We start from the raw sequence: 19,499 nt of genomic DNA on the forward strand, positions 1-19,499 counted from the left end.
CAATATATCCTGTAACATCCAGTTATTATCAGACAATATATCCTGTAACATCCAGTTATTTATCAGACAATATATCCTAAATTTCAATAATGGGAAAAGGTAGCTAGGTGACCTGCAACGTCGTGTCTGAAAGGGGTAGGCTAACCTAATCAATGCCGGGGCTTTTTGAGTCAGTGGCATGAATCTGCCATTAACCAAATTAACCTCAAAAACATTAAGCTGAGTACTGTTTTCCGAGCGCACTCACGTTGGGCTTCTTTCCGACACCGTTTGCTGGCATCAGGAGGAGGGCTGCTGTCTTGTCTTTAAAAAATGACGGATGTCCATTTTTAAAACCCATTCATCATTAACTTCATGAGACACAGCCTAATGTAGGATAGTGTGACTGACGAATCTTTGACTGCTGCTTACTGCTTGATGTTCTTGCCCCCAATGTTGCCTTCAAGGCAGCGCTGCGACCATGACTTCAAGGCACCCAACCATTGCCCGATCTTAGTGCCTTCCAGGCAACGCTGCCTGGAAGGCAACGTTGAGGGCTCTACACCCCAAACACCGTCAACACTGACAGCAATGCAGCGCTATGATAGACTTCGTCTTAGGTTTAACAACCTATGGAACTAATAATGAACAATATGAAACTAAAACAATATAAGCTTAATTTAGAATGGCTTTGGGACAAAAGGCTATTCAGAGGTGGATAAACGCACTTTGGAGGTGGGTAAACGCCATTTCCGAATTTTAAGAGGTGCATGAACGGCGTTTACGTGCGTTTAGCCTCCACTACATCCCTGGTCCTAACAGAAAAGGTCCAGGTGTAAATGGTAATAATGACAACTGTACATTTCCTGTTACGACATAGCCTCTAGTGTATACCATGGTTATGTTTATATCACATTTTACAGTTTTACTCTGCTGTGTATTAAACATTTGTTATTGAAAGGTTCTCATATACATACACAATGTTATATTGGTTAAGATGATCTTTTTGGGGGCATTTTTTATGCCTTTATTTCTATTGGACAGCTTACACTTGAAAGCGGAGAGAGAGGGGGAACGACATGCAGTGCCAGGGTTACATTTCTAAACTGCAAAATATGATTCAGTTTTTATGGATTTGTTTTGTAACTTGTATAGTTTTTGCAAATTGAGATCAATTAAATATATAATAGTTTTAAAATCAGTTCTGAGTTGATAGGGGAATATCATGGCTGCTTAACAATGTCATTTCATCCAGTTAAAGTTAAAAACTAATACAATAGCCCAGTTACAAAGCAGTGAAAAGATAGTTCAGAACCAACACTTAGGAAAACAATGTTAAAATCATTCAAAATTCAAAAAGTGCATTTGTCAAATACTCCTATTTTCAATTTGAGCAGTGAAATACAGGGGGATCTGCTAAAAGGCAATACTTATAACTAGAATAAGAGTAAAATGTTTTTTTAGAAATTAAAACAAATGATAAATTCTGTAAATGTAACATTTGTAACAATAATAATAATAATACGGTACATATTTTCATATGTCATCCTTTGCAGCTGTTAAAATCTAATTGACATTTTAGGGAGATTTTGGGATCCCTGATTTTGTGGAAACACAAAAAAAAATCCATAGTTCATAGTTGTTTGTTTCAATAGTTTTTTTATAGAAACATGACAGAGTGTTTCTGTATCTCTGAACAGTGCAATCCACTAGTTACCTCCATAAAGCTTAACATGGGAATTAACAGATTATTACTTTGTCAAAAGCACACTAAACACTGAGGTCTATGCAGATTTCATGTATGTGACAGAAAAGCCAGGACAGTGGGTTTGATATCTACAACGATGTTTACCTTACACACACCGTACAAACAACAGAAGTAGTGGGAGACAGTGACACTACCTACTGTATGTAGATACTTGAGGATTTGTTTGGTAATAGGTTTCTTTTAATTGTTGTAAGTCAATCAACCAAAACTATCAACAATAACTGACAAAGCATTTACACTGAGTCATGGCAGGAACAGTTTCTGTATATAAAATGCCTTTCCATCTTCAGTGTGTGTGTGTGTGTGTGTGTGCATGTGTGTATGTTTGTGTGTGTGTGTGTCTGTGTCTGCGTGTGTGTGTGTGTGTGTGTGTGTGTGTGTATGTGTGTGTGTGTGTGTGTGTGTGTGTGCAGGGCTGTCTGCAGATCGGTAGCTTACTTATCAGGCAGAAAGCATCACACCTTGCAGCCGGTTCACACAGACTACTTTCTGTTCTCTAACAACAAAAACCAAAGCCTCTTGTTGGATATTTTAAATCCCGCTGCTGCTCTTCCATCTTGTTTGTTGGTTGCAGGTTTGGGAAGACAGTTGTGTGTTCTGGCTGACATCTAGCAGTCGCAGGAACGACCTGCAGACAGACAGACAGGCAGGAAGGGGAATTCAGATGGTTCATTTCCTGCATAAAAATGTGATCAGTAACAGATTGCACTGAGTTTTAAAAACATAGAATCTATTACTTTAATTTGTTTTTACATTACTTCTCTCCAAAATGGAAGTTAAAAAATCAATTGATCTAATTTTCAATGTAAATTAAACTGCGGTTTTATTATTTTAAGCTTTATTCCAAGCCAAGTCAAATCAAGTACATTTTGTTAAGTTTGTGAAATCCCAATATCACAAACTTCATATTTTACACTAGGCTCTTCAAGTTCAATTTGCAGTAATATACAATATCATTCTCTGTTTATTATTCTCTGTATGTTAAAAATGAAATGAAGTGTTTACACACTGACATTGTCAGATAATGAGCAGGGTATGTGCCCAAAGAAGTGGAAATTGCCAGTGCAGTGTGTCCCCGTAGGCCACAGCTATGTGGCTCACAAACTGCACACACACAACACACACTACACTAACCATAACCTCAAAACTCTCGGTCACTAAGTGATCAGGTTTCGTTCAAGATGAACTGTGTCTCGCCTGTAAAGTGGACGAGAGCAGGCGGCAGCAGCCGGAGGCGGGGACAAAAAGCTGCGGTAAAGTCGGACAGTTTCCAGCCGATTCCAGATTCCTTTCAGGCTGGACAGGAAGTGACAAAAACACTTTGGTGCGATTACGATTTAATAATATATAATTAGACTCACATATCAGCTTGTACACAGTCTCTAGTTGTTTTAATTATAACAGAGTAGCTGTCAAAATGTTCTACATGCAATCTGTTGCTGATTTAAATTAGCAACAGACTGTAGAGGATCAGTGATCTGAACGGATTTAGTCTTTCTGACTTCTAAACGTCACTATTAGCTACACATGTGTTCTGTACAGAATAAGTCTTTAAATTAGACAAATAGCAGTTAAAATCCCTCTGATTCAAAAACAATAAAAAGTCTATATAAAACATCATCATGTTGAATCGATTGTAAACCAATCAGCTGTAAAATCAACTGAGAGGCCGGCGTTTCCCAGCATGCTCTGGATCCACCTGGGTCTAGCAGTTGGTGAAAAGCAACTGCGGCCGTCTTGCTCTCCTGAGATTATCGTTGCCTACGTGTGCTTGACATCAGAGCAAGTCGGGATCAATTCGCACACAAATCTAACCGGCATGCAACGGGGGCAGATTGTCGGTGATCGATTCTGCGCAGACATGGCTCATCTCGAACGAGCATACTAAGTTTCACTATTGTTTTTTTTTTCCCATTGGCCGTTGCCCTTTTAAAAGGCCTTGGTGTGACACAATAGACTGGTAAACCCCGCCCACTCTGCCAATGATTTGATTTTTCCCTGCAGCAAACCCGTTGATGCCGCTGTTGCTAGGCTCGTTCGAGATGAGCCATGTCTGCGCAGAATCGATCACCGGCGATCAGCGCCCGTTGCATGCCGGTTAGATTTGTGTCCGACTTGATCCCGACTTGCTCTGACGTCATGCACACGTGGGCAACGGAAATCTCACGAGAGCAAGGCGGCCGCAGTTCTGAGACCCAGGCGGAGCAGTTGCTTTTCACCGACTGCAAGAGCCAGGCGGACCCAGGCGCACCCAGAGCATGCTGGGAAACGCCGGCTTCTCAGCTGATTTGACACCTGATTGGTTTACAACATGATGACGTTTTATATAAACTTTTTAGTGTTTTTGAATCGGAGGGATTTTAATAGCTATTTGTCTGATTTAAAGACTAATTGTGTACAGAACACATGTTGTGTGGCAGTTAGTTTTGTTTAGAAGTCAGAGAGACTAAATCCGTTCAGATCACGGATCCGCTACAGTGTGTTGTTGATTAAAATCAGCAACAAATCGCATTTAGAGCACTTTGACAGCTACTCTGTCATAATAAAACAACTGGAGACAGTGTACCAGCTGATATGTGGGTCTGATTATATTTTATTAAATCGAAATTGCACCACAGTGTTTTTGTCACTTCCTGTCCAGCCTGAAGGCTGCTGGAATCGGCTGGAAACCGTCCGACTTTACCGCAGCTTTCTGTCCCCGCCCCCGCTGCTGCAGCCTGCTCTCGTCTACTTTATAGGCGAGGCACAGTTCATCTCGAACAAGCCTGCTTTTACGTCAGCCAGATTGTTGATCTGATTGGTTGAAGGACTATCCAATTGAGTCATTTGACCTACGCCCGTTGGTCACGCCTCTCGTGCAGAGAGAATACAGAGCAGACTCCCCAGACCAACGCTCAGTCTCTATCTATTGAGCTTGGCTTGGTCTGGTAATAGCCAGAGTAGCGACGCAGGCTTTTATCTCCTCCCATCAATCAGTTGATTAACTTCCTCAATGCAGGGCGGATGTTGTTGTTGTTGGCATGATCTCACTACAGGACTTTTTGCATTCTTCTTGAGTGCACATGCTCGAGCGCAATGTGTGAACTGTTCAGAGAGAGAGACGCTCGCTAGTATCTCATTAAACATTCCAGATATATTAAAGGTTAAACATCTGGAGCTTTTGGGTACTCAGCTGGAGAGGTACAGCCAATAAGAGTGCAAGGAACGGGCTGAGGGGTAACCAAGGGAGGGGTCGCGTGTACTTTACTGTATGTGTTGCATTTGCAAAACAGACCAAAGTTATTGTTGCAAATAGAGGAAACAAGCAATAAATTGTTAAGAGGTTCAGAAGCAGGCTATTTTGAGAACATGTGTGCTAGGGTTTTGCCGATGGACAATATCCCCCCGACGAAGATATTGTTGTCAGGGCACTTAGAAGGCTTAGAAGGGTAGAAGGCTGTGAAAACACAGGTTACGGGTTGCCTGGAACGCAGAATTAGCAGCAGCACTGTGTGTGTTTGACCAATCGGCAACGGTCATCCCAGCAAACCCCTCACCGAAGGTTCCTGTAATTTCAGAAGGTACCGCCCCATAAACTTCATTTAGACCATGGTCCTTGCGGTTAAAACGCTAGGAGTTCCTCAAAAGGTTTCTAGTCCTGTAGAAAGGGGCTACAGTGTTTCACACCCATGGCAATTAACAAGCCGGTAGGTGAACAAGCATTACCTTGCTCGGAGAGCATCGGCTGAGCATTGCTTCCTGTTCTCCTTCTGCAAAGAGAAGAAAGGAGAGAGTATGAGACGAGAGAAACGGTGGACTTCTATGGTCTTTGGAACTTGGTCAGATGTACTGTTTTTGCAATATTATATTGAATGTAAATTATTCCTAGAGTTTCCACAGAAATTACACACATGTTTTAACATTTAACAATATGAAGGATCACCTCTTGTCCTGATTGAATTTGCACCTGCAGTGGCCACCTGAAACAAGAGAAAAGAGCAATTGGCTTTCTTCATATCGTTATTCCTCAAATAAAGACCGGTAGTCAATTAAAAGCCGGGCCTCTGATAGTTGCTGGGACGCGGGGAACACGGACAAACAAAGGCCGGCCTCAAATTAAGACCAGGGAAAAATTTGAGTGGCTATTCTCCTAAGTGCATTTTATAGAATGTGCATTCAAGTTTATTGTAATGTACATTTCTACCAATTTAATTGAACAGATTCAATAATATATTAATATTATAATAATATATGCTTTTTTCCACACTTAGTTCAGCTGGATTGAAGTATTGTCCTATCAGTCTTTTAGTCAGCGCGGCTGTATGTGTTACTCAGTATAGTGTAGTGTGCAGTAACGTACAGGTGCCAGCAGATGGCAGTAGCTACATTGGATGTAACACGGGTCTCATTTAGTGACAGCAGAGAATGACCGGCTCTGGTGCTAGTGACAGACTTTTTTAGGACATTTTGAGATTGACCCGAGGAGATTACGAGACTGAAAGAAACAGAAGGATGAGCTGACGAGAGCAGAGCACAGCTACTGTAGATCTTTGCAAACGGTTTCTTAAAAAATGAATGCTCTCTGTCCACTGGAACGCTATGGCTTTTCATTTAAAACAGTTTATTTAAAACTATTCTACTTATCTGACAGATGTAATTAGAAATAAAGGCCTACCTCTAATAGAAGCCTGCTTCACATAAAAGCCGGGTACCTTCAGCGGTTCAGGAACATAAAGGCCCGGCTTTTATTCAAGGAATTACAGTATCTGTGTATTTGTGCATTGTTTGAGACAGTTTATGATATTTGTATGTGTGGATAAGGGTGTATGCACAATTTGCATCTTACTGAACAGGATGGTGATGCCAATGAGACAGAGGACAGCAGCTAGAATCAGGCCTCCAACACGCAGTCTGTGGTAGTCTGCACAAAGAGGTCATGGTTACCACTGGGAAACAAATAAATATAACTATGGTAGCCAAGTTAAGCCACATTACAAGCAAAATACATGAGAAACACCATTATCTATTCAAATCAAGTGATTTCCCGCAAACTGCCCTTAATGTCAATCATAAAGATCACTCTCCAAGTTCCATTAACTTATAAAATAATACATTTGGAAAACAAAATAGATTACCAAAGGTAAATGGGTCCTCTTCCACTGCAGGAACAGAAATGAATCGGGTCAGTTGAAAGTTGCAGCAGATAAATGAAGATATCCAGAAACATCCACCATAATATAGTCAACAATACAAAGCCAGTAACCAACACAATGGCTTAGTTTGATTCTCTCGCTAATGACATTTCTGACTATAAAATCAATACATTTCATCATAAAAAAGTGACAATACACTCAATCAAAAAACAAAAAAAAGATGAGGGTGGTTATGGTTCTCTTTTCTTATTATTTTCAGATATAAGTATACAATTACTTTTTTGAAAGAAAACCATATATCACACTCAACTGTTTACTGTAGTTGAATGGGATGATTGAGTAAAAAAAAATCATATTTTAGTGTGTACTTACAGTTCTGTTCTTCCGCCAGCACCAGGGACACAACTGCAAGAGTTCAGAAAGAAACTTCACCATAGTGAAACACAGCTCGAGGTTTCTCCTTTAGTTTAGTTTGGATCACGAGGGTGGAAAAGTAAAACAAAATCCCACGGTTGTTGGTTTCTTTAAAAACTAAAGATCAAGGTGGTCTAAACCAGAGATCTTCAACAGAGTATCCGAGACCCCTAGAGGGCCCTCAGAGTCACTGCAGGGGGACCTTCAAATTATTGTCATTTTTTGAAGTCTTTTTCAAAAATTAAAACGTCTTAACATGAGTCCAACATATTATTAGCAAATATAAATCCCCAAGGATGATAGGCTTACTGGCCTATAGGCCATACACAGATACAGTTCATCCTAATGATTCACTGTGTGTGTGTATCTTTAAAACATGGTTAATAAAATTATGTTGACAATCATAATTTTAATAGCTTAGTATTCTATGCACTAAAAAGGTATAAACACAGGCTATTGGGCCACCCTACACGTTATTGCATGTCCAGTTTAATATGCAACTTTTTTATACAATATACAATATATGTAGTAGGGGGTCCCTGCTCAGGCTCTCTTTCAGTTAAGGGGTCCTTGGCTTTAAAACGTTGAAGACCCCTGGTCTAAGCACTGTTAAAATACTCCAAATAGTTTCACTCAAATTGGTTTTGTGCACTTAATATTGTAGGAGCTCTCTATTTCTTTTGGTACTTTTAGAAAGGAAAGACAGGTAAATTGCCATGTTTGTTATATAGAATCGTTGTCAAATGAAACTGTCAGTGTTAATGAATAAAACACCTCTTAAAAAGCTTCTTAATCTTTACTTATTGGAAATCCAGATCTATTTAAAAATGTTAAATTGATACTCCAAGTCCATACATAACCTTCTCATCTCCGTGCGTGCTGTAAGTCTGACGCCCCAACCGCTAGCCTAGTTTAGCCCAGATTCTGGAGGTAACCGGCTCCAACTAACTACTGCTCCCAATAAGTGACAAAATAACGCCAACATGTTCCTATTTACATGTTGTCATTTGTATAGTCACAGGCTGTACAAATAACAAGGTCACATAAGACACAGCCATCTTCTAACCATGTACAAACTGAGAACTATATTCTCAGAAGCCAGCGTGTGCCTTAAATCTTTCTTGCGCCTTATCGCCATCTTTTCTCTTTTATAACACCTGAAGGAGCTGCGGATGTTGTGATCCTCGCCTTTTCAGAACTGTTATTTCAGAGCACTTCATTTGCCATCTTGCTTACAGGGATTTCATTTCTACATTATATTTCTATAGGACACATAATCAAATCCGATGTCCCGGCGGTTAAGGGTCAACCAGACAGCCAGTGACAAGATGATCACTCCCACCACTCATCCACTTTGCTGCTTTTTGTCTCACAGAAGACATGTTACATACATTATGTCACAAAAATATAAATACTTGAGCAATGTGCTCAATGGAAGACAGACCTGCAGGCCAAATTTCCTCTGTAAAGAGGAAGTGGAGTACTTAGAGATGGAACATTAATGAGTTTAGTGCTAAGTGGCTCTCTGGTTGACTAAAACCGACACACCGACAAGGAAACTTATTAATTTTCTGACTTTTAAAAAGAGAAAATTACTAACTGATTAAATTAAAAGACCTTAAAGAGTTGTACTTACATGTCATCAACACCAAAGCACAGATCTTTGACATTTTCACGTTTGAGGCTGTTTACCTGCAGAGATGAATACAAATACTGAAATCAATAACATTATAGATTCTTCATTGTCCTTTAAAAAGGAACAAGGCTTTTCTTTACAAAGGCTTCACATACAGTACATACATACTTAGATACATAAATACATGACACATAACACAACACAACTACATGAGTTACATCAGATACAGAAGATAATAATTATATCGATGTATTGATTGAAATTAGTTACCATAGAAAAACCCTTAGTTATAAAGATAAGAAAACTTATATTAAAGGAGAATTTTGGTCGATTTCAACCCGTAGCTCTGTTATTTGTAAATTCAGAGTGCTGAAAAAACTGACTTTGTTTCTACAGCACCTTTCAGCAACAAGGCAATTAAAAAACGGTCATGATGAAAATAAAAACGTCACAGTGAGTAAGAAATTGAATAGGTTGTAGGGATGGGTTTGGGAGGAGAGGGGGAGGGTTTTTTATTTTTTCTAAATTTCTGTCAGGGTAAAATATATTAAATAAATAACAATGTTCAATGTAAATAGGTTTGGAATTATTTTTACAACTGAAACACTTTTTTTGTAATAACAGAGGGAAAGTACCGGAAAAAAGTATTATTGGGTACCGGGAACGGAATTTCAGCTACCGGTATCGGGTCTAGTATTGGTTCCGATGCGAACTGTACCCAACCCTACTCGTTTTGCTGTCTCAACACCGGAAATAAACAGAGCTGAATTAGCACAGCTAGTATGCGTTTCTTTAACATCTACTGCGGTCAGATTCACTGTGTTCACTTGCAAGGAATCACTGCACATGGTTAGGCATTTGTAATGACGTTAAAATCGACCGGAATTCTCCTTTAACTAACAAGACTAAGGCCCTACTTGTGTTACCATGGGGTAGATATTATTATCTCCAGTCCTAATGGCACAATTAATCCAATTTTAAGTCTGTGTGTGTCCATTTTAATAAGCTGATTACAGCACTCCAAACTGGCTTACACCGGCAAACAGTCAACAGTGACCAGATGCAACATTTAGCCGTTTGGTGCTCTCTGAGGGGCACTGAAAGGACTTCAACACACACACACACACACACACACACACACACACACACACACACACAAATAGATTCACTCTTACAGTACATGCATCCGTTTCCTCTGAAGCACACCCAAAGACATCTGATTAAATTTAGCTAGGCACCAAGTGGTTTATCCCGCTCTCTCTCACAAACAGAAACTTGATCTAATGTTGATGGGTATAGTACTCTAAGTACTCTAATGAAGCCTTAACGGGAACTAAATCAATATGCTTAATGATTACACTGCTGCCATGTTAAAGCTCCAACGCTTCATTTTTTCTTTTTTCAACATTTTATTTCAATTCACTGGAGGCTTTTCCAACCATATATAATTTACAGTACTGTATGTTCATGTAGTCACATGCTGCAACTGTCCAGATTTTTCTTTTTTCAAACTGGCTTTTACTTGTTGACAAAAAATCCATGAGAATAATATTAAATGGCACTCACCCTTCCAAAGCTATTCCTGTCTGTAATGTCATTTTAATCTTATTTCTACAGTGCATTAGTGCCCAGATGTTAGCTTCGAGCTTCTTTTTGAAGTACCATCAGTCAATGGAGATATTTTTCTTTTTCAATGCCTGCCTGAAAAAAGCTCTCTCATCTTAAAAGTTCTCTCCTGACAGAAAGATGGGATTTATAGTAATCCCTATTTTATTATCCTTATCGGATGAGTACATTTTCCAACAGCCATAATGACATCCCACACAGTAAGTGGCTCTGTGTCCATGCTGTTAGCTGCCATGTTGAAGCAGCAGCAGGGATGACACGTGATCCGGGAGGAGACGCACCTTAATGCAGAAGTGATTTTCCACACACTGCACTTTCCTGTTAAGAGCACTCCGTAGAGGAGAGCAAACACACCTGTGGCCATTTCAAACTGGCATTCACTCACAGTCCGGTCTGAGGAAAGGTTGCACAAACACAAAATGCCACATTTGGATGACATCAAATTCAAATTAGGTAGACTGGCACCGGTACCCATCCCTAGTAATGAGCCAAGATCCACATCAATGTGCAAACAAAGGCAGTGAAGAAGAAGCAACTAGAAGGGCCCAGACCTCCGCCAAGGCGTGCCCGACATCACAATGTTACTGCAGTTTGAATTTCGTCATTTTTTTCCGTCGGTGTGACATTTGAATATTCTAGTTCAAAAAGGCTGTATATTGCCAGAAAGTAATGACACAGTTTCCCTGTCTTATAACATGTTAACATAAAAATAGATTTCTAAAACATGTTTATGTATATTGCAAATGTTACAGTTTGCTGTGATGACGCATGCACCTAGCAGTGTCCCAACCACCATACTGAATGTGCGTACCTTAGAAGGTTGCAGTATTTTTTCTATTATATTATATATAATATCATTTTTTTTATAAGGGAGGATGTAAGTAAAACAATGTGTCTCCCTGTTTTGCTGTTTTTTGGAGTTTGGCAGAAAGGAAGAAAGTGAAGAGCAAGACGAGTGCACCTCTCCCGGTGCCTCTCCACAGCAACCCAAGGCGAGGCGGGGGGAATGCAGAGGATGGGAAACAGGCCAAGAACCACTAGAGACTGGTTCACCTCAGGAGAAAGCCACACAGAGAGAAGAGAGATGAGGAAGAGGAGGTAAACGGCAGAAACAGGAGAGAGAGGACAGGGACAGAGAAGAATGAGACTATTACACCCTTTTTCCACCCAAATTTGCGTGCATGCAAGTTTTTTTTAAACATCATTGCCAGAAGACTAGCATCCCTGACTGTTTGTTTTTGTTATTGTGTTTTTTTTTTCAAAGGACATTCATTTTCATATCTTCAGTTTGTATTTTTATTTATCAGATCTATAATATATATTTTAAATATATTCCTCTGTTCTGTTGTGACAATAAAACAAACAAAAAATATAATTTTAGTGAGGACTCATAAATAACTACAAATAACTAATGTTAGGGAAATCTATTTATGTTTTGTTTCGGGTTTGTGGATATCTTTTTTTTAAATACTGTTGGCTGATATATTGGAATATCGGATTTTTAAATCACCAAAAATTTGTATTGATATTATATTTGTATAGATTTTGGCCTTAAAAATCTGTTATCAGTCGGGCTCTAACACACACACACACACACACACACACACACACCCACACCCACACCCACACACACACACACACACACACACACACACACGTTAGGTCCTGGCTCTGATATTCTCCAAAAGAGATCCGCTACTCTTACAAGATAGTGTTAGCAAACAGTACAAAGGAGCATGGAGGCCAGTTAAAACTGTAAGGTGTTTACTTCTTTTTCATTCCTCTCTTTCAAACTCGGTGCTGACTAATTTGATGTTCAAGCACTGCTTGGGCAGAGCAGACATGCATCACAGCATTGTGAAAAGGAAAATTAGTGTTTCCCCAGGCGTTCTGTTTCCATCCCTATAAATATCTGTGTATACTGCAGAGTCTTTAGTCCCAGGAGTGAATGACGATTGTAACCTTTCCCACTGCAGTGGGAGAGGGTTATTAGAAAGGGGAGGCATAGGAGAGGAGGTAAGAGTGAGAAAAGTGAAGGGGTGAAAGAAACGAGATAGGGTGAGGAAGAGAAAGCAGAAGAGTATAAACTAGGTGGCGCCTCCCTGTTTCTATTACAAGATCATATTCTAAAGCAAATATTAGTGTAAGGCGGAGCCCGGAGGTGAGTGCTGGAGGTGTGGATTTCAAATCATTGTTTCTGTGGCTAGTTAAGAAGCCAAGAGCATCCTGGTGGATAGGTAAAGTATGGTGTGTATTACATGCTTGCAAAGAAAAGCTAATTTCCCGCTAGTACACTACATACAACTTTTATAAAACAAACTGTATTCTGTTGCAGCTAAGCGTTTGATTTAGGCTGATGCCAATAATGGCTTTATTACCAATTAAAACTTCTCCCTGTGGAGCTCCTACTGCAGCTCAGCCTGGCTACAAGGAGCTTTCTTTTCTGGCTCTGCCATGCTACTCTGCCTGTCTCCAACTGCCCCTCTTCTTTGTCCGTCTCTCTTTAGGACTGTTTTCCACTTGGTTGTCTCTATACTCTCTGCTTCTTTCATTCTGTCTTCTCTTTCTATTTCTCTCTCTCTCTCTCTGTCTGACACTTTTTTCACTCTATTTGAAAAGCTTGAAGAATCTCTTGTTTGTGTGAAAACACAGTTTCAAACTGCTCTACTGCTTTTGTTGAGCTGCTGTCTCCTCTCCAATCCTCTTCTGTCTCTTCAAACCTCTCCTGTGATCCTTCCCTTCTCTGACGCACCTCTGCATGTCCTTGCTCCTTCACCCGTCTCTTCTTCTCTCCTTTTGTTAAGTCTTTTCCACTCATTTGTCCCTTCCCTTACACATTTTCTGGAGCACAGGCTTTCTAGGCTCTATGCCCGTCTCAAGCTCTTACACTCATCTTCTCTTTTCCACCCACTCTTCTCTCTTATCCAACATTAAGGTTACACAATAAGATCCAGGGCTGTACAAAAGAGTCTTAACTCTTAAAAGTAGAGATGTAGCAGACACTCTTTCATTAGTCTATGTCCACCACTTTCCACTTCCAGGATTGCTCTGCTGTTGCAGGAAATTCCGCAGGATGCATGTTTTTCCTCTGATTTCAGTTACCTTCCTGCTTTCCTGGTGTTAGAACTGATTTGTTTCTCTGCAGGGTAAATCCAGACTATCTCTCCAATCTGACTTTTGTGTTGCACGACTAAAACAACCTTTCTGAATGTACACCAAAACAAGTTCTTTCCTGAGGCTATTTTGAGGCGGCAGCAGGCGGGGCTTAGCGCCACCTAAGACGATTGTGATTGGTTTAAAGAAATGCCAATAACCCAGAGCACGTTGTTCTCCAATCCTGGAAGGCTGTGTGGACTCGCCTGAGCCTCCTTCGCAGCGCTGCGCTGTGGAGGAAGATCTGGCAACTCTGACTACTCATTGACTCATGATCCCACCTACTACTTATATTACTTACTAAGTTTAAATATTTAAATTTTGCTGTTAAAAGTTACCTTAGTGATGATTTCTTAACTAGTAAGTAGTTCCCATAAACATGTCTCACACATATCTGTTGAGTTTTTGTTCCGTGAGAACTCTAGGTAGGCCGAAATATCAGAGACGCTTATTTCAAACCCGGTCAAAGAAGACCAAAACTATCTGATGGCAAATGGACAACCAAAAAATCCAATTCATGTGTAAGTGGAAAAAGGGTGTCAAAAACACACAAACACAAATATACAGACACAGAGGGACACAGTACACACATACAAAGAAAGACCACCAGTTGGCTTTGAATGTGAATGTGGAAGTTTTTACTCCCTTGTGACTAAGTTACTTGACAACACACATACAGACACCCCTCAAGCTCATACACACAAACACATGTCATGTGCTTTGAACAACTAACATTTGTCCCTTAAAACTATTGAAACAGGAAGCAAAGTGTTTTACTACAAAAGACAAATGTTAGCCATTTATTCTTAAAGCTGCTTACCCTGTTTAGGGTCAGGGGCAAGTTTCATAGGACTCTGTATTATTAAATGTAGAAAAAACATACAATAGATGTTAGCAAAAAAAATCTCAAAATATTGTACAGTCTGTAAAAGAACATATTTTATCTTGTCTAAATGCTACTTTTCTGCTTTATGCCAAAAACCAAAGATTTACTTTGTGCTCCCTCTCTTTTGTGTGCATATAACTGTGTGTGTGTTACGGGAGGCAGTGTGCACAGCATGTACTTTGTCACTGTTTCTATTTTTCAACACCCCCCCCCCCACCCAACTGTTTGACTGCTGAACACCGGTGTGTGTGTGTGTGTGTGTGTGTGTGTGTGTGTTCCGTACGGCACTACAAAGACAGCTGCCTATTCTCTGTGGAATTTTGTATTCCTAAATTAGCAGCACTGGATTCCAGTATGCAACACATCCTTTGCGACACACATTCTCACACACACACACACACACACACACACACACACAGAGAAATGTCTTTGACGTTGTGGGCTTATCACACTAAATACAGTGTGAACCTACTTTTCAATCTGTGATGAATAATTTGCTTTTAGCTCCGCTGAGTAACTGTGAGTTTAGCTAAACTTTTTCCTCCATTCATTTTACCAATACATTCAGGATAGGAGTTGGTCATTTTATGACTCCAGTATATGATGTTTTTTTCTGGAACTGAATGTCTGGAGATGGGATTGATAAATTATTGTAAATGGGATTGATTCCATTAGTACTGTAAAAAAAGCTTAAGTTAACTGCTTATTGCTAGGTGATAACAGCTAACAGCTACTAACTAACCAAAGATTATTTTTTTTCTGACAAATGCAACTTGAGTGTGACTCCATTCATGTGTTGTGGTAAAAATAAGCAAGAGAGATTCAAATTAAGGAAGCAACAGAGGGTTCCGGGGAGTCAGTGGAGGCAGTTCACTAATGAAGAAAGGGAAAACGGGTTGGAAGAAGAGTAAGAAAAAATAAAAGTAAAAACAAGTTATCAAGTTGGGAAATAAGAGTGGACAAGAGAGGGAGAGAAGGAGGTCTTCCTTCAAGCCTAGGGTAATGGGAGTGGGAGGCAGGACGACGAGGGAGAGTGTGGAAAGAGAGGGAATGAGGAGGGACACAAAGAGACGGAGGGTAAGAGGGAGTGGAACATACTAGAGCTCTGAGTCACCCATGGTAACCAAGGCTCGCAGGGAGCGGCTAGCAACAGACTTCATGCCCCTCACTCTGTGGTCGTAGTCAACAAACAAAAGGATGGACTACATTTCCCTCATTTCATCTCGTCTTTCATAAATAAAACTATTAATCTTCCACCTTTCACTGACTAGAAACTCCTCTAATAAACTTTGTATAGGCCCTGAATCCTCTGTTGTGCTTCCAACATTCCAATAACAGATATAACTATCAATAGCTTGTTAATAAATTAGAAATGAATAGCTGTGTGTTTCTGCAGAGCTGCAAATGAAAGTGTTGTGGTTACACAGGCAATGCACTGAAGAGCCTGAGTAAAATCAATGTCATTTTGTTGATGTTTCTAAATTTGTGTCTGTGAGACACCAAAGGGATGTGAGGAAAGGTGAGGAGAAAGTGAGTCTCTACTAAGAACGCTCTCTCCCCTCCAACAGTTTTTTCTCAATTGTTCTCGTTTTCTTTTTTTAGGAATTGTGGTCATATGAGAGGAGGTGAGGATAGCAAGCTAAATCTGTTTCACCTGACAAAGGAAAGACATCGCTCTCTGCCGCCTGTGTTCACCTTCCATCCATCTCCCTCTCAGCCTCTAACCTCTCTCATCTTTCTCTACCTCAGTTTTCTCTCTCTGTAAAACTGGGTGCATACTAGTAGATCTAAGGTGCATTTAAATCAGAAGGGACATCCACTTGTTGCGGGACAGACATAGTGTAGACAGTTTGCTGAACAGTATGTTAGCTTTGCGGCATGTAGCCTATACGGCCATGGCAACAGTACTTAAAACACAATAGATGTTCCTGCTGCAGTGCATTCTGGTACATTCTTGTACAATTGAATCCCCCCCCCCCCCCCCCCCCCCCCCCAATGTACTGTACGAGGGTCAGTTTTTGCTATGAAATTAACATTTGCTCCATGGTTCTGGTCAGTGAAAACTAAAACCTGTGCAATAGTCTTGCTTTGCCAGGCCTTCCTCCACAATGCTGCGGAGGAGTGCCTGGCTAGTCCACACAGCTTTCCGGCATGGGAGAAAAACGTGCTCTGGTTTATTGGCATTTCTTTAAACCCATCACAATTGTTTTGGGCACTTACCACCGGACAGATCTACGGTGCCGTTGCAAAATAGTCTCAGAAAGGAACTTCTTTTGGGGGAAATTTCAAAAGTTGTTTTAGTCATGCAACAGAAAACTCCGATTGGACCCTGCAGAGATCTGAGGAGCAGTTAACCATAATCCTTGGTAATCAACCCGAGTTTAAAATTCCACCTTTTCCATTAAAAAGGTGGAACGTGTGGATTCAGACTACACATGCACAGTCTGCATCTGTAACTTGAGGTCACAGAAACACATTGATAATGTAAAAAATAATTCCGCAGCTCTATGTTTTTATAATCACTTAATCAAGGCATTTTTGCCATACACCTCCATGTGGCCCATAATTAGTGTCAATGATCTAGAAACCTGCCTTACATTAGTGCTGAAAGAAATAGTCAATACAAAAAATGGTTTACACTGCAAAGTAGTATTTGACGTCCCCTGTATCTGTCCTTGCCACAATCTGTCCTTGTGCCACATGGTAGCAAACTGTTATCACCACTGCTCTTATCATTTGGCCTTTACAAACGAATGCGCGCACGCACGCACGCACACACACACAAGCTTACAGTATGTGTTCAAGAAAGCCTCTGACAGTGTGACAATATTGAGAAATTCCACAGCACAAAGTCTTCATTGGAACTGTGTTTCAGGAGTAAAATGTGTAAAACGAGTAATTCGTAGGTTTGGTGCTCTACAAGTTAGAGATAGAAGCCGTGCATCAAATATACACGTGGTGTAATGTCATTTTTCTCTCATACAGAGGGTTATACAAGAACTTGCGTTAAAAATACAAACGGACACAACAACTTGTTGTGTCAAATAGTGTAACGGTAGCCTACGGCGTAGACTACCCTAGCTATGCACGCTGGCCGTGGGCACGTGCACTGTTGTCCTGGCACTCTCGGGCTTGAGTTATATATATATTTATATATATATTATGTCCACTGTTAACATAACAGACTTATTATGACATATGTATTGTACTTCACATTTTTAAGAATAATGTAGGCCTACTTTAGTCTGGTAAAAAAATACGTTGCTTTGTTTTATTTAAGCCGTTTTAAGTTCCTCAATGGGACCGTTAATAAGAAATACAGACATTTAACAACAGTTTTCCTTTGCAAACGAAGCTGTTCAGAAGCTAACGTTAGCTTAAATGCATCATTAAAATTAGCATGACGTTAGCTCAAATGTTCTTCCTATAAAAAGATGCTGATGAGCATATTTGGAAAATTTTAACTTCATAAACAACTTCCTCAAATAAAGAAAACACCCGAGATACTTCTGTGAAATATGAGCTAATTTCGTTGTTCTTACCTCTCACACGTTGTATTTAGCAACTACAAAACAAGGAAATTTCTCCCAAGAAGGCGGATATCTGACTCAGAACCAGCGACTTTTCTCCACACAGTACGCCAACACCCTGCTTTATCCACTGTGACACTCAACAGGTTGGCTTGGTTTCAGAAAAGGGGGTTGAGTTTTAAATGCTGGAGTTTTGTTTGTGAATTCTGATCCTGGGTCGGTTTCAGTGGTCCGGCTGGCAGCTGAAGAGTACACAGCTGGAGACGAGCGGGGCGTTTAAGCTGATCCAGAGTCAGGACCGAGATCCGACGAAGAGTAGTAAAGAAATTAATGTTTGGTTGTCGACTACGACGATCTCGAGATGTGTCGAGCAGGGCTTCTTTACATCCACGTAGATTGACAGGAATAATACTACATACTATAGAGTTATACTATTATACTCTATAGTCTATAGTGTCTATACTATATACGGTACGTATCAATTATATCACTTTAAATCAATAAGTGCTCTTATTAACCTATATACATGTGAATAACAATTCACTGTCATAGTCAAATCTGGTTAAGCATAGTGACATTTATTTTAATTTTTAATGTGTACACCAATGGTTTCTAACAAATATTGTTTTTTGTGTCATCTCAATATTGAAATGGTTGACCACATGATTAATCTAACTAGTTTAACCTACAGCAAAAGAAGAAATGGACAGCATGCCATGATGACTAAACCTCACATGTTCCTAATGCACTATTTCAGTAGCCTATCATGCAACATGTGATGGCTGAACTAAGAAGCATACAGACCTAACTGCAAAGGTCCATGTGCCTTTTCATGGATAAACATTTCTTAACATAAATTACCCTGACTTACATAGCAGTAGGCTGCAGATTTCATGCAAAATGTATACGTAAAAAAGAGCAGAGGGGGTCTTTATTTGTTGATCTCATGGCATGTCAATATATGAGGCTACTTTTACACGGGGTGTCTTTGCACAGGTCTGTACAGATATGATTGTCTGAGCTGGCCACGGAACACAATCTCTCCACCCCTTTCCTGACAGCTCTTCTTCCTGGCCCAAACCGGTTAGTCAGGCATCATATCAGATTTCACTGTTGTCGACTTCCACTTTTCTAAGAGAGGAGGGCGTCCAGCAGTTAGCGTGGCAGTTTGGGATGAGACAGGGGAGAGATAGAGACAATAAGAGGGAGACAAGTGAAAAGGGGGAGCAAGTCACATGTTAAAGTTCAGACACCAAAACACACACATTCTGTGAGTGAGGAAAAAAAACCTACTTGTTTTTTCCGGCACACTTGTTATCTGTGAAGGCAAAGCAGGGTTGGTTACTGAGGTTACACACACCTCAATACACATGCA

The 19,499-nt window shown here is 40.2% G+C and overlaps 1 protein-coding gene across 2 annotated transcripts; it reads right to left on the minus strand.

Annotated features, from left to right (window-relative positions):
- Nucleotides 1-1,618: 1,618 nt before the first annotated feature.
- On the minus strand, nucleotides 1,619-18,404 carry LOC117945597 (phospholemman-like). Of its 2 annotated transcripts, none has more exons than XR_004656840.1 (9): nucleotides 18,137-18,404; nucleotides 8,930-8,985; nucleotides 7,252-7,284; nucleotides 6,862-6,885; nucleotides 6,573-6,647; nucleotides 5,670-5,706; nucleotides 5,453-5,496; nucleotides 2,131-2,375; nucleotides 1,619-2,044 (listed from the first exon to the last, which is right to left on the minus strand). XR_004656840.1 is itself a non-coding variant. In XM_034873172.1 (9 exons), the coding sequence occupies exons 3-9, from the start codon at nucleotides 8,961-8,963 to the stop codon at nucleotides 2,356-2,358; spliced, it is 267 nt and encodes an 88-aa protein (XP_034729063.1). In that variant the 5' UTR covers nucleotides 8,964-8,985; nucleotides 14,529-14,562; nucleotides 18,137-18,368; the 3' UTR covers nucleotides 2,148-2,355. The 2 variants fall into 2 exon arrangements, 1 of the variants encoding a protein (XP_034729063.1); XM_034873172.1 differs by lacking the exon at nucleotides 1,619-2,044 and adding an exon at nucleotides 14,529-14,562 and having other exon boundaries at nucleotides 2,148-2,375; nucleotides 18,137-18,368.
- Nucleotides 18,405-19,499: the final 1,095 nt, after the last annotated feature.

This window comes from Etheostoma cragini, chromosome 6 (genome assembly GCF_013103735.1).
Source record: "Etheostoma cragini isolate CJK2018 chromosome 6, CSU_Ecrag_1.0, whole genome shotgun sequence".
Lineage (NCBI taxonomy): Eukaryota > Metazoa > Chordata > Actinopteri > Perciformes > Percidae > Etheostoma > Etheostoma cragini.